Raw genomic sequence first — 13289 nt, 5'->3', positions numbered from 1 at the left:
TTAAGGAAGACTGCATCTCCTGTTTTCCTCCCAAGCACCATGATCCTCCTGTAGGTTGTTTGGGCCTGGTGCTTTAATTCTTTTGCTGTCACCAATAAGGTGTAGCTGCTCCTGTACTATCCCTCATAAATCATCTTTTCATTTAGACAAATTCTTCCTTAGTAAAGAACATTAACGTCTGTTTAGCTGAATTTTTGTTGATTCTCTTTGGCTTTTTTTGTCACTTTTTACCTTTACGTTTTTGTTGCATAAATATGAATCATGTTTTCCTTTTTCTTCTTCTGTTAGATTTTTCTTGACAATGGAAAAATCCAGCTGACCTTTTTCATTTCATTCTTCATTATCTCTAGATTTTTTTATTTTTGGGGAGGGAGGGAGGGGGGCGTTAAGCTTCCAGTTTTTGCACATGCCCTGACATTCAGTGAGATCATCTCCACACTTCATCAACTGCTTTATGCTGGGTCAGGATTCTGTGCAGCACCTCTCATTTCTCACAATGATCACATCAATAGGATCATTGCTGCTGGATGGTTGACACATGTTGCATTATACGTGGTTTGTTAATATGAAATAAGACTGTTTAATTATTTTTATTACAAGAAATGGCACAGTGATAAATAGTTTTTCTACTGGGTCAAGAGTATACGAGAGAGATTTTACTAAGAACTGCAGTCTGAATGCAAAATAGTCTCTAGCCATATGGCTTGCTGAAGAAATTGTGTAATGAAACCCTTCTATACTCTCTGCTTTCTCTTTGTGACCCTACAGTTGATGGCCGCATAATTGAAATGCTTTATAATTAATGTTCTGGTCATTTTACAGAGAACCTTTATTACACGAAAATTTCCTATTATGCCTTCTCATCTATCAATAGACCTCTGTGACATTTCTAATCTAGCTAAAGGTAGCCCTTTGTCATTATTACTTTGATAAACTTCTTTACTACAGGACTTCCTAGTCTAGGACCCAATGCTGCAACATTGAAACTAATGAGAGTTTTGCCATTGACTTCATTGGAAGCAGGACCAGAATGAATTACTGTAGCCTTCTTGGTATTCTGTGTTTTTTATTTATTTTCTTAAAATAAAAGATAGCATCTTTATTTTCCTAATCTTTCTTTTTGCTAACAGCTATCTATAAAGTTTCTGCACTCTTTTTGTATCACTTATTGTTCCATTATCTAGATTAAACTTAATCACATTCGGTTTGATATTTGTTAGCTTTCTTTTTCTCCTATCTATTTAATCTAACTACATTACTAAGTTTTTATAGGCAGGGATTTTGTGTATGCCTCATGTATGTAATGTTAGCATATTTCGGGGACTAGTGCAGTACAAATAGTTATAGAATATTCTAGCCATGAATGTCCGTTATCAATAAATATATGTATTTATAAGCATTTCTATAGCATGCAGCACCATACTATAGTATCTGAGTACTAAATTTGCTTCTTTTTTATTTAACTTGATGTTTCAACCTCAATTAACTGCAATTTACAAACATGCTAATAAAAATAAATACTACTCATACATCCTTGGATTTTGCAATTCTCTGTTATGCTCCCCAGGTTCACAGCAGAACAGGAAGTTGATCTGAAAGATGTTTTGAAGGGTCTTGGAATCACAGAAGTATTCAGCAGAAATGCTGATCTCACTGCAATGTCTGGTAAGACGCTCTTGTTTCCAGTCTTTCACAATAGAGCATAAAGTCTTGACGTTATTGAGAGAGAGAACAAAAAAGGACTGCGAAATTTGTTTTTGCCAATAATATAGTAGGTTTTTGTGACCCTGTAGCATTCTTTTAATATCTGACAGCGTGCATTTATCATTGGATTGTGAACTTTCCAAGAATAGTTTTGAGAGAGATTATTTTACAAGCTTTACCAATCTGTGGGTTTTACCTTTGCTTAAGAACCCTCTACTCTTGGTGTTATAAGTGGCAATGCTTCTGTTGCATGAGTAAAGAGAAAAAGGAACATTATGCAAAAGGTGGATGCCACTGGCATGATGAACAATATTGAGGCCTCTTATACACATGGCCTTAGTGGTTCAGTGGATTTGTTTTTTATCTTGTAGCCTGAATTCAAACAGCAAGTGACTTGTCATCTCTTACCCCAGGGGCCATCTGTCCACAGCATAAAGCTATCGTAAGGTTAATCATCTTCTATGTAGAAGAAGCACTGGAAAGGAAAAGTTTTTAAGATTAAGGCACATGAGCACAAATAACTACATCCGCTGCATGTCTGTTCAAGCCAGTTGTCAGCATTTCACTTTCATACCTACCAAAATCCTTTAAATTTAAAAATTCATTTCAAATAGACTCAGCAAAAAGAGCTGGGTTGGTTTTTTTTGTTTGTGTTTTTTTTAAATGAATGTGAAGTCCAGGAAAGGTGTTGAGCAGACAACTGCAGGAAGTGACAGAGTGCCGTCCTTCTCTGAGGAAATTACTCCCTTACACGCAACAGTAGCAGGCAGTTCTGTAGCACAAGATCCCCCATACTCAGTCCTGACCTGACGGATGAGAAACTGATTCAGTCTCCAGGCTTATTTGGTCCCTACTTTCTAGCTATCGGCTATTGCCAATTAGCTGACTATGATGGTTTAATGGATTCTAAGACCAGAAGGGACCATAATGATCATCTAGTCTGACCTCCTGTGTAACACAGGCCATAGAACTTCCCCAAAAATAACTTCTAGAGCATATCTCTTGGTACAATGTCCAATCTCTATTTAAAAATTGCATTGATGGAGAAACCATTGGAACAATTTACCAGTTACTCTCACCATTAAAAATTTATGCCTTCTTTTCCAGTCTAAATTTGTCTAGCTTCAACTTCAGCCACTCGTTCGTGTCATACCATTCTCTGCTAGATTGGAACACTCATTATTAAATATTTATTCCATGTAGGTGCTTAAAGACTAATCAAGTCACCCCTTCTCTTTGTTAAGCTTAATTGACTAAGGCCATAGCTGCAGGATGGGAGGGTGGGGGCTATATCCTGGGAACTCTGAAAAAGATTTGGGGATCAAGGTGAATAATCTGCTGAACATGAGCTCCCAGTATGGTGCTCTGGCCAAAAGGGCTAATGCAATCCTTGGATGCATAATCAGGGGATTTCCAAGTAGGAGTACAGAGGTTATTGTACCTCTGTATTTAGCACTGCTAGGACTGCTGCTAGAATACTGTGTCCATTTCTGGTGCCCGCAATTCAAGAAGGATGTAGAAAAGTTGGAGAGGGTTCAGAGAAGAGCCCCGAGAATGAACAAAGGATTAGAAAACATGCCTTATAGTGAGACACTCAGGATATATGTTCTTTGTTCCTAGATGTATATACATTTATGTGTAGCCTTATTAAAATGCATATTGTTCAATTGTGCCCAGTTTTATTAAGCAATCCAGATCTCTACGGATCAGCAACTTTTCTTCTTTATTTACCACTCCCCTACTTTTTGTGCCATCTGCATACAAATCACTGAAACTTTGGTTTCTTCCAGGTCATTGATTTTAAAAAAAAAAAAAAAGCATAGGGCCAAGAACCAACCCCTGTGGGACCTCACTGGAAATAGACCCACTTGATGATGATTCTCCATTTACGGTTATATTTTGAAACCTATCATTTAGCCAGTTTTTAACCCATTTAATGTGTGCCATGTTAGTTTTATATCATTCTAGTTTTTAATCAAAATGTCATGCAGTACCAAATCAAACACCTTTCAGAAATCTAAGTATATTACATCAACGCTATTATCTTTATCAACCAAATTTGTAATCTCATCAGAAAAAGATATCAAGTTAGTTTGACAGAATTTGTTTTCCAGAAATCCATGTTGATTTGCACTAATTACATTACCTTCCTTTAGTTCCTTATTTAAGTCCTATAGCGGCTGCTCCATTATTTTCCCCAGGATCGATGTCAAGCTGACAGGCCTATAATTACCCAGGTCATCTCGTTTACCCTTTTAAAAAAATTGTCACAACATTAGCTTTCTTCCAGTTTTCTTGAACTTCCCCAGTGCTCCAAGACTTACTGAAAATCAACATTAATGATCCAGTGAGTTCCTTGTTGTAATTTACATTTATATAGCTCTGTCTCCCTTGTCCCAGAACACTTCACTGGTCTTAACAAACTGATACACAATCTATACCAAACTTCAGTGTGGTGTGAACATTAGGAATTGGACTGTGGCAAGAAAACAGCCATTATTACTTTGTCACTGCTATGCTGGGCTGGATTTGAGCTGTTAAGCCATATCCAGCACCCAGACTCCAGAGCCACCCAGTGCCCACAGAAATACTGGTTGAGTTGTTCCTGCTGTGGCCTTCCGCTTGCAATCCTTATTCTACATTAGCTCTGCAGTTGTGGGGGGTTTTTTTTTTTTTTTTTTTATATACCTTGGTTGTCCTCAGGGGATCCCACTGTCCTTCCACCCAGGAAGCTGTAGCCCAGGGGTTCTCAAACTGGGGGTTGCAAGCTTATTACATGGGGGTTGCAAGCTGTCAGCCTCCACCCCGAAACCCCACTTCACCTCCAGCATTTATAATAGTGTTAAATATATATTTTAAAAAATTAATTTATAAAGGGGGTCGCACTCAGAGGCTTGCTGTGTGAAAGGGGGTCACCAATACAAAAGTTTGAGAACCACTTCTGCAGCCCTTCTGGGTTGCTGCTTAATCACCCAGATGGATACCTGAGTCATGGGAAGTCTCCTTTCTCTATCACCTACCACAGAGAATCAGAGCCAAGTGAAGGTTTTCAAACAACAACAGCAAAAAGTTTTAATCTGAAACTTTCACCAGAAATGTTAAGGTTTTGTTTTCCAAATGTTCTCTTTTTGCAAAGTTAGATATTTTTAAAAAAATAAATAAATAAAAATTGGTTCACTTTTCCTTTACCAGCTTTCTCTTTCTCTTCCTCCAGCCCTCTGGCCCACCCTGTCTGTCTTTCTCCATTACATAAAATGGAAAAGGGAGGGGGCAGGAAATATAAAAATGAATATACAAAAAATTGTGCCTTTTTAAAAACCTGTGGAATGAATTTTCCACATTTTTCATGAAGAATGTCTTCCCTTGTTTTGACGACCTGTAGTGGAAATGCTGATCCCACAGTAATCTGTAGCTCTAACACAAGAAAAATCTTAAAATGAATGTATCAAAGATAATTTTGGAAGTTCACTTAACATGTTGGGTGGTGGTAGGACTGGCCCTCCCTCCCAGTCTGTCTGTGATGCACTATACAATAGTGCAATGGAGCATGTTCCTTTATTTCACTCCATATACAACACAGAGGCATAAACATCAGTGAGCAGCTCTGCACACAGGAGTGCAACAGATGGATTGAATTTGTTTGTGTTTAATCCATGAGATTAATTATTTGTTCAAAGATTTATATTTTGTACAATTATGTCTTACGAAAGCAAGAGAGAGTTTAAGACCACATGTATGTCTTGATTGGACAATTTAACTTTGCTATTTAAAGGCACAGAGGCACTATATTTATGGCCTATTACAACAATCTGTAACCCCCAATAACCCCTCTTTTGTGTCCTGTGACTAGAGAAGTGTTAATGGGCAACTTCACCTTCACTGGTCTCTTAGCATATGTGTTAACTACTTATGATAAACAATCTATTCCACCGTGGATTTAATTCTGAGGCTCTGAGGGCTTGCCCTTGCTTAAAATGCTATGGTTTAGACACTAGCTACAGCAAGGGGAGGGGTTCTCTCAATGGCTAGATAATCCACCTCCTGGAGAGGCAATAGCTAGGTTGACAGAAGAATTCTTCCATCCACCTAGCACCATCAATGGGATGCAACACCATCTTCTGAGGGTCCCTAGCCTCCGTTTGCCAAAAGCTGGGAATGGACAACTCACTTGATTGCCTGCTCTGTTCATTCCCTCTGAAGAACCTGGCATTGGCCACTGTCGGAAGACAGGATATTGGGCTAGATGGACTGTTGGCCTGACCCAGTATGGTCATTTTTATGTTCTTAGGACTGGTTGGCTTAACTATGCTGCTCATAGTGGGACTTTTCACAACCCTCACCTTAAAACAACCTAATTTTCTTGTGCACACCAGGTGTGAGACTCTTTCCCAGACCTTAAGAGCTCTGTGTAGCTCGAAAGCCAGGGTTGGTCTGCACTGGGAACTTATTTTGGCATAGCTACGTCTCAGGGGGTGTAAAAAATCAGCACCTCTGAGATGTAACTAAGCCGACCTAACCGCCTTAGTGTAGACAGTACTTGGTTGACCCAAGAATTCTTCCATTGGCCTAGCTATTGCCTCTCAGAGAGCTGGATCACCTATGCCGATGGGGAACCCCTCCTGTCAGCACAGGTGGTGTCTACACTGAAGCGCTACAGCAGCCAAGTTGCAGTGATGCAACTCTGCCAGTGTAGCGTTTTAAGTGTAGACATATCCTTGTCTCTTTCATTACAGAAGTTGGTCCAATAAAAGATATTACCTCACCTATTTAAAGATTAAGTTGTTCATATTAGTATGTAAAGCATTAAGTACAGCAATGATTAATGTTGCTGCACTCTAATTTTTCCCACTGAATGTCCGAGGAGATGTCTAAGGACATTCATAGTTTGCCTATTTCTTAATTTAATAAAGTAATAGAGACAAACTTTTGAGAGAGCTTTTTGTAAGTTCAAAAGTTTGTCTCTCACCAACAGAAATTGGTCCAATAAATGGTAGTGCCTCACGCACCTTGTCTCTGTAATGTCCTGGGACCAACATAGCTACAACACTGCATACAGCCATCAAGCATAAGCATTCCTTAGGGTTTAAGACTATCATGAGCTTGTAGATGGCATTTTTCTTACTACAAAGGATTTCTTTTGGTAAATACATTGGTCAGCTCAAATATTTAATCAAATTGTGGAAAGATTCTCAACTAGAGTAACTGAAATTACACTAGATGGAATGGAAAATTACAGACTAGGCCAGCCAATGGATAGAAGGGGGACTATTATAGGAGTGATATGTAAAAGAGAGACCTCTATCTAGGTAGATTATTAGAAGTGTTCATCAGAATATTTCCATTATAATTGACTAACTGTTTTTGCATATAGCACTTACTGCTGAGAATTTACTTGTTCCACATGACAGAGTGGGTGTAGCCTAGAGCTGGCTCAGCACTCTGAACTTCCTAAGGGTCTCCCCATCTGCTGAACAGGGAGATAATTGATTAGTTCTGGATGATTAACCAGTCAATAATGTGATTCAGTTAGTCTGCTATGGACCATTAAATGGGCAACGGGAAAGTAAGGGGGAAAAGAGCTGGATGGAAAGGTTAGGAATCTGAGAAATGAGACTTTTCTCTCCCTGCCCCCCTCACCCCGCCATCTAAGGGATATGCTCAAGCTTCGGAAAAGCCATATGGTGATAGGACATGAAGCTGCATGATATATTGTAAATAAAATGCACTGTAGTGAACTTTATGTAGGGGTGTGTGGAGACTGCTTGCAAAGAGAAATTCAGAGTGAGGGAGCACACCCCCCGCCCCCCATGACATGCCAAAACGCTGCAGTTCATTCTTCAGAAAATTCATTTTATTTAAGTCTGAATACTTTCCTATGAGTGGTCACTTTACAGGAAGACTGCCTCTGGATTAGTGGTGCAAATAAACCATTTAGACAAACTTTTTGGTAAAGTGCAAAAAGTAATAATCACATGTGAACACTTCACATATTATATTTTTGAGATCTTTCTATTAATAGCTGTTATGTCAATACCTAAATGAGTGAGAGTTCTGCTTAATCCATAAGATAAACAGATGCTTTGTGACAGATGTGCTACAAATAATACAGTGGAGGCTCTTTCTCCCTGCTTTCAAGACAACAGCAGCATTTCTGAAAGCTTAGAACTGAAGCCTAAAGCTTGTACAGTTCTTAGCAGTCTCCTGTAGGTTTTACCACATATGATCCCATAGGAAATCAGTTGGGGCTTTTGTTGAAGAGATGCTGAGCAGTTGAACTGTGAGAGCTAGTTCAGTTCAGAGCCAGCCTAGCTCATCTTGAGTTAATGAGATGTATTGGAGTCATGTGATAGGCAAGGCTGTCTTTCCTCTCAGTTGTTTACATTAGCATTGGAACCATTATCTTTTGTTATGAGAGAGAGTTGACATAAATGAAGATCAACTACAAGAATGTTCCCACAGCCTTTTCTTATGGTGGTGATTCAGTGTGTTCAGTTAATGACTTATTTGATTGCAGGTATTGTGTACTAAGGGTTATGTCATGGAAGGCTTCAGAAATAGAGAAGGTTTTTGAATGATTGGCTTCTTAGTTTAAATTTTGCACGTTGATTTTTTTCCCTGTTATGAAAAAAGAAAAGGAGTACTTGCGGCACCTTAGAGACTAACCAATTTATTTGAGCATAAGCTTTCGTGAGCTACAGCTCACTTCATTGGATGCATACTGTGGAAAGTGTAGAAGATCTTTTTATATACACACAAAGCATGAAAAAATACCTCCTCCCACCCCACTCTCCTGCAGGTAATAGCTTATCTAAAGTGATCACTCTCCTTACCATGTGTATGATAATCAAGTTGGGCCATTTCCAATCATACACATTGTAAGGAGAGTGATCACTTTAGATAAGCTATTACCAGCAGGAGTGTGGGGTGGGAGGAGGTATTTTTTCATGCTTTGTGTGTATATAAAAAGATCTTCTACACTTTCCACAGTATGCATCCGATGAAGTGAGCTGTAGCTCACGAAAGCTTATGCTCAAATAAATTGGTTAGTCTCTAAGGTGCCGCAAGTACTCCTTTTCTTTTTGCGAATACAGACTAACACGGCCGCTACTCTGTTCCCTGTTGTGAATATTCTATTAATTTCCCAGCTCTCAATTTTATTCTCTCGTGTCTATGTGGATATGAGATATTTCACAATGTTTATCCCCCTCCCCTACCCCCCCACCGTTCCTCAGACATTCTTGTCAACTTCTGGAAATGGCCCACCTTGATTATCACTACAAAAGGTTTTTTTTTCCTCCGCTCTCCTGCTGGTAATAGCTCACCTTAAGTGATCACTCTCGTTACAGTGTGTATGGTAACACCCATTGTTTCATGTTCTCTATGTATATAAATCTCCCCACTGTATTTTCCACTGAATGCGTCCGATGAAGTGAGCTGTAGCTCACGAAAGCTTATGCTCAGATAAATTTGTTAGTCTCTAAGGTGCCACAAGTACTCCTTTTCTTTTTGTGTGAGTATATGTACAGTGTAGGTCTAATCCAGTGTGTATTTATTTTTTCTGTAATATATTGTGTTGCTGGGGTGGGGTGGAAAATAGTTAAAGATTGTACTAACTAGGAGTGTAAGGGCCTATTGCCAGGCCCTTCTATGGTCTGATCCTACTGCCATTGAAGTCAATAGCAATGACTTCAGTAGGAGCTGGATCAGATTCATACTGAATTGCTGGGATGGGAGAGAGAGCACACAAGAGGGAGAAAGCAAAGGCTCAGTCCCTCTCTCAGTGAACTCAGAGTCAATTACATCATTTCCATTGGCCTCACTAGGTATGAAGATGAATCCTTGGTGATCACTGGTGGTGATTCTATTGCAATACCATCTGACATTTAATTTTTAAAGTCAGGATGGAAAGAAAATATGCATGAAAAATATGGGCCTGATTATGCAAGCTCCTTCCCAGCAATTATAGCATCTTTCAGCATTGGTTCAAAATGGAGAAGCAAATAACTACTCTCTGCTTGTAATGTTACATCCTTTCCTTTCCTCTCCAACTTTTGGTCTGCCTTGTCTATTTAGAGTTTAAGCTCTTCAGGGTATGGACTGTCTTTTATTCTGTGCTTATATGAAACCTAGCAATGAGGGCTCTGTCTCAGTTGGTGTTTCTAGGTGCTACTGTGATACAAATAATAGTTAAATAAAAATATAAACAAGGAAAAGGCTGTTTAAAACCAAGATGGGGGAGGAAGTCATTGCAGTTGAATTTGTTCTTTGCCTTCAGGTCTTGGAGGTGTTTTTTTAATAATAAAGCTTTTTTTTAAAAGCTTCACTTTTTACTAACCCACTTTAAAATGTCTCCTTTTTTTTTCTTCCCCTCCCCCCAGATAGCGAAGAGCTTTACCTTGCTAAAGCAATTCACAAGTCGTTCCTAGAAGTTAATGAGGAAGGTGCCGAAGCTGCTGCTGCCTCAGGTATCTGACTCTGAAAACAGGAACTCAATTATGGGTCTGGCTGTCCTATATTAATTAGTATTTTAAAAATGTCTTGGTGCAGAGCCGAAAAGCTGAGCGCAATACAGCAGGAGGATGTAGTCTGGCAAGTGTCCCTCCTTCCCGGAGAGGATGCTGGAAATTGAAAATGCCAACATTTTCTTGATATGAGTGTGTCATAAAGTGTCTCAAGTGCTCAGTGGAAAATATTGCTCCTTTCTCCCATTTCCTTTCTAATGAGAGGTGGGAGGGTACGTGCTGCATTTTTGAAGATAGATTTTCTTTCTGAAACTTGAATCTTGGCAATTTGGAATGGTTGTGGTTATTTTATTTTCCCCATCTTGTGTGATTTGCTAATTGAGAGGGTCTGTGTGTTGTCTCCAAAATGGTTAGAAGTACCTCAGAGACATTGTTGTGTTTTAATAAGCACTTAAACAGGGATGTGAGCTGGGATGCAATAACTGGAAAAGGCTAGCTTGCCAGCAGTGATGCTTCAGGGGCCAGATGGTGAAGATGCTTGGTTGTCACAGGCAAATCTTGACTCTCCCTCTTGCAAATGAGTTACTTCATTTGCCAACTTGCTTGCATTATTATGTGATTTCTCTCCATAAGTACTTGTACTATTCTTCGAGCAAGAGAAAAGCAGCATCCTTTATAGTCAATCCCAGTGATTCTTTTGAGCTTGGCATTTAACATTCATGTGGGCAGAGATTATTGGCATGCAAAGGTGTTTTTTTTAATTGTCAATGCAGTCAAAATGAAAAAGTTAATAAAATACTTGTAAATAATAAAGCCCTAGTGAAAACCTTAGAAGATTTCCAAATATAAGAAAATACCAAATGGCCAAAGTCTGCCGCTCTCCTCATCTATTTTGCCTTTAACTTTATTCTTTAAAATAGAGTAAACAACAAAGAGCTAAATTAAAAATGGCAAGGTCAGCCCACACTCTTAACTCTTCTATCTAATAAGCAGTTAATGTGAGTATCAGGGTCAGGCTTAGAGCTCTGTCTAGCACAATAATGCATTTTCTACTGTAATGCATTTTCCTTTGAAAGGGAATGGCCTTCATTATCCAGAGGTTCTGCTTTTTTGTAAATTATAAGCTGTTTCATCATCACTGGAAATAAATTGTGCCATTGCCCATTGTTAATCCTTCTGTGAGCATACATAGACATGTAATTACTTTGGAAGCCTGCTTCCTTTTAGATTAGAAGTGTCATGCTATTTGTTGGTGACAGTGCAGTCGTGTAGGCTTTAATCCCTATTCATGGGCTTTACAAATATCACGTGTGAAGAAGTTAACATGCTGTATAGAGGGAGAGCATGGGGAAGATAAAGCAATACCTGACATGCTGCTTGTGTGTGTTCTCTCTCCATTAGGAATGATTGCCATTAGTCGAATGGCTGTGCTGTACCCCCAGGTTATAGTCGATCATCCATTTTTCTTTCTGGTCAGAAACAGGAGAACAGGTAAGTGTATGCGGTTTCCGAGCTGCTTTCTCATTGTTTACAGTGAATCCCCATCAGACCCATGCAGTAGAGGCGCTCTGTTTTGGATCAATAAACTGGTCTCAGAGTAATTTTTTCTTTACTTTCTGCTCTGCAATGCTTTTGTGTTGAGGGATTTTAACTAATCTCTCATAATGCACATTCCTTTAACACTCCTCCCAACCCCAACCTCACACAGGAATAGACTGAAAAATATTATTGCTCTTTTTTGGTAAGGGATCGTTGGAAAAATTCACCAATAAACTTACTGAGGGCTGAGGCAAATTTGTCATTGTAATCTTAAACAATAGCTCTAAGTTTGACTTCATCAGGGGACACAGTCCTGAATCCCCTTGTGCAGTCAGCATTCTTTGAACATACCCTCTGACTTCAGTAAGAGCTTCGCTTTAGTAAGTCCAGCAGAATTTGCCCCAATACTAAGTGATTTCCAGAAAGGACAGATATTGCAGTTATGAATAATTCTCTGGTTCCATTGGTATATATTCTGTGGCAGGCAATGATGAGAACAGTACTTGCTGGCAATACAGCCTCTGATGAAGCAATGTTTTGGTTTGATATTTGTAATTTGTTCTTGGTAATGTCATGGATGTGACTGGATAACAAACAGCATGTTACTGTGTGGCCACACAGCAGCTGGAGCTGTCTGTTATGACATCTCGCCTAGTCTGGAGCAAAATTGAGTCGCTGCAGGTCACAAGGGTTTTCGTGCATCTGAGATCAGTCTGGCCCAGCATGTGCAAGATCTGCTTTCTTATGGTTAAACATTCATATTGCAGTACTGCCTAGAGTTGGGGGCCCATTGTGCTAGGTGCTGTACAAACATTAAAAGCCTTTGTCTCAAACCTTGCATATGGTGAGCTAGGTGTGTCAGAGACGCCCTACCAATGTACTGTCCAAGCGGATTAAGCTACAGTGAACTAGACTCACATTACTTCTGAATGAGGGCATCCACACAGGGTTTAATACACGATAACTTATGTCCATTTACTGAGTGTCCCCTTAGGGACCCTTCCAGAGAGATGGGGAAGGGGAATCTGATGGGCGTCACAGAAGGCTACAAAACCCTCAATCTGATAGTGTGTAGTGAGCAATTTATGCACTGAAGACGTGCTATATGTGGGGACTGAGTGACTGAGGACAGTAGTAGTTGTATATACAACTTTTTGCCTCTTTGTATCCTTCAAATGAGAAACAAGTCCAGTAAAAGACCAAAGTTTCATTCTTTTTGGAGTCATTGGGAGCCTTGCCAGGGAATTCAATGGTAGCAGAAACATGAAATTATCATGAAAGTTGCCTGTGGGCAGGTGTCCACATTTCAGTTGATCCTTCTTGAGATCCTCCACCTAGAAGCCAAGGACTGAATGGATGTGGACACTGAACTACCCATTGACATCAGTGATGGTCCCTCTAAAGCCGAATGAAGTCAATATTCATCTTTCTATTGATTTCAGGGGCTTTGGAGCAAGCCTCTGGAGTGTGTTGAGGTGCATTGTCAGGGCAATGGAGAAGTTTTCACTGTTTCTGTCTGCACTGTACCTGTTCTGAGTACAAACAGAGGAACTCATTCTCCAAGGCTATCAATCCATCACCTCT

General features: G+C 39.6%; 1 protein-coding gene across 4 annotated transcripts in view; it reads left to right on the top strand.

The window, feature by feature from the left end:
• The window catches only part of SERPINI1 (serpin family I member 1), a 78901-nt gene that overhangs the window by 65094 nt on the left and 518 nt on the right, over nucleotides 1-13289 (top strand). For all 4 annotated transcript variants that reach the window (XM_007055506.4, XM_043521866.1, XM_043521867.1 and 1 more), the window contains 3 exons: nucleotides 1568-1665; nucleotides 10083-10169; nucleotides 11568-11657. In XM_007055506.4, the coding sequence (XP_007055568.2) occupies nucleotides 1568-1665; nucleotides 10083-10169; nucleotides 11568-11657 (275 nt within the window). The remainder of the gene's footprint in view (nucleotides 1-1567; nucleotides 1666-10082; nucleotides 10170-11567; nucleotides 11658-13289) is intronic.

Source organism: Chelonia mydas, chromosome 9, assembly GCF_015237465.2.
Source record: "Chelonia mydas isolate rCheMyd1 chromosome 9, rCheMyd1.pri.v2, whole genome shotgun sequence".
Taxonomy (NCBI): Eukaryota; Metazoa; Chordata; order Testudines; family Cheloniidae; genus Chelonia; species Chelonia mydas.
This window is presented reverse-complemented; position numbering and strand designations above follow the sequence as displayed.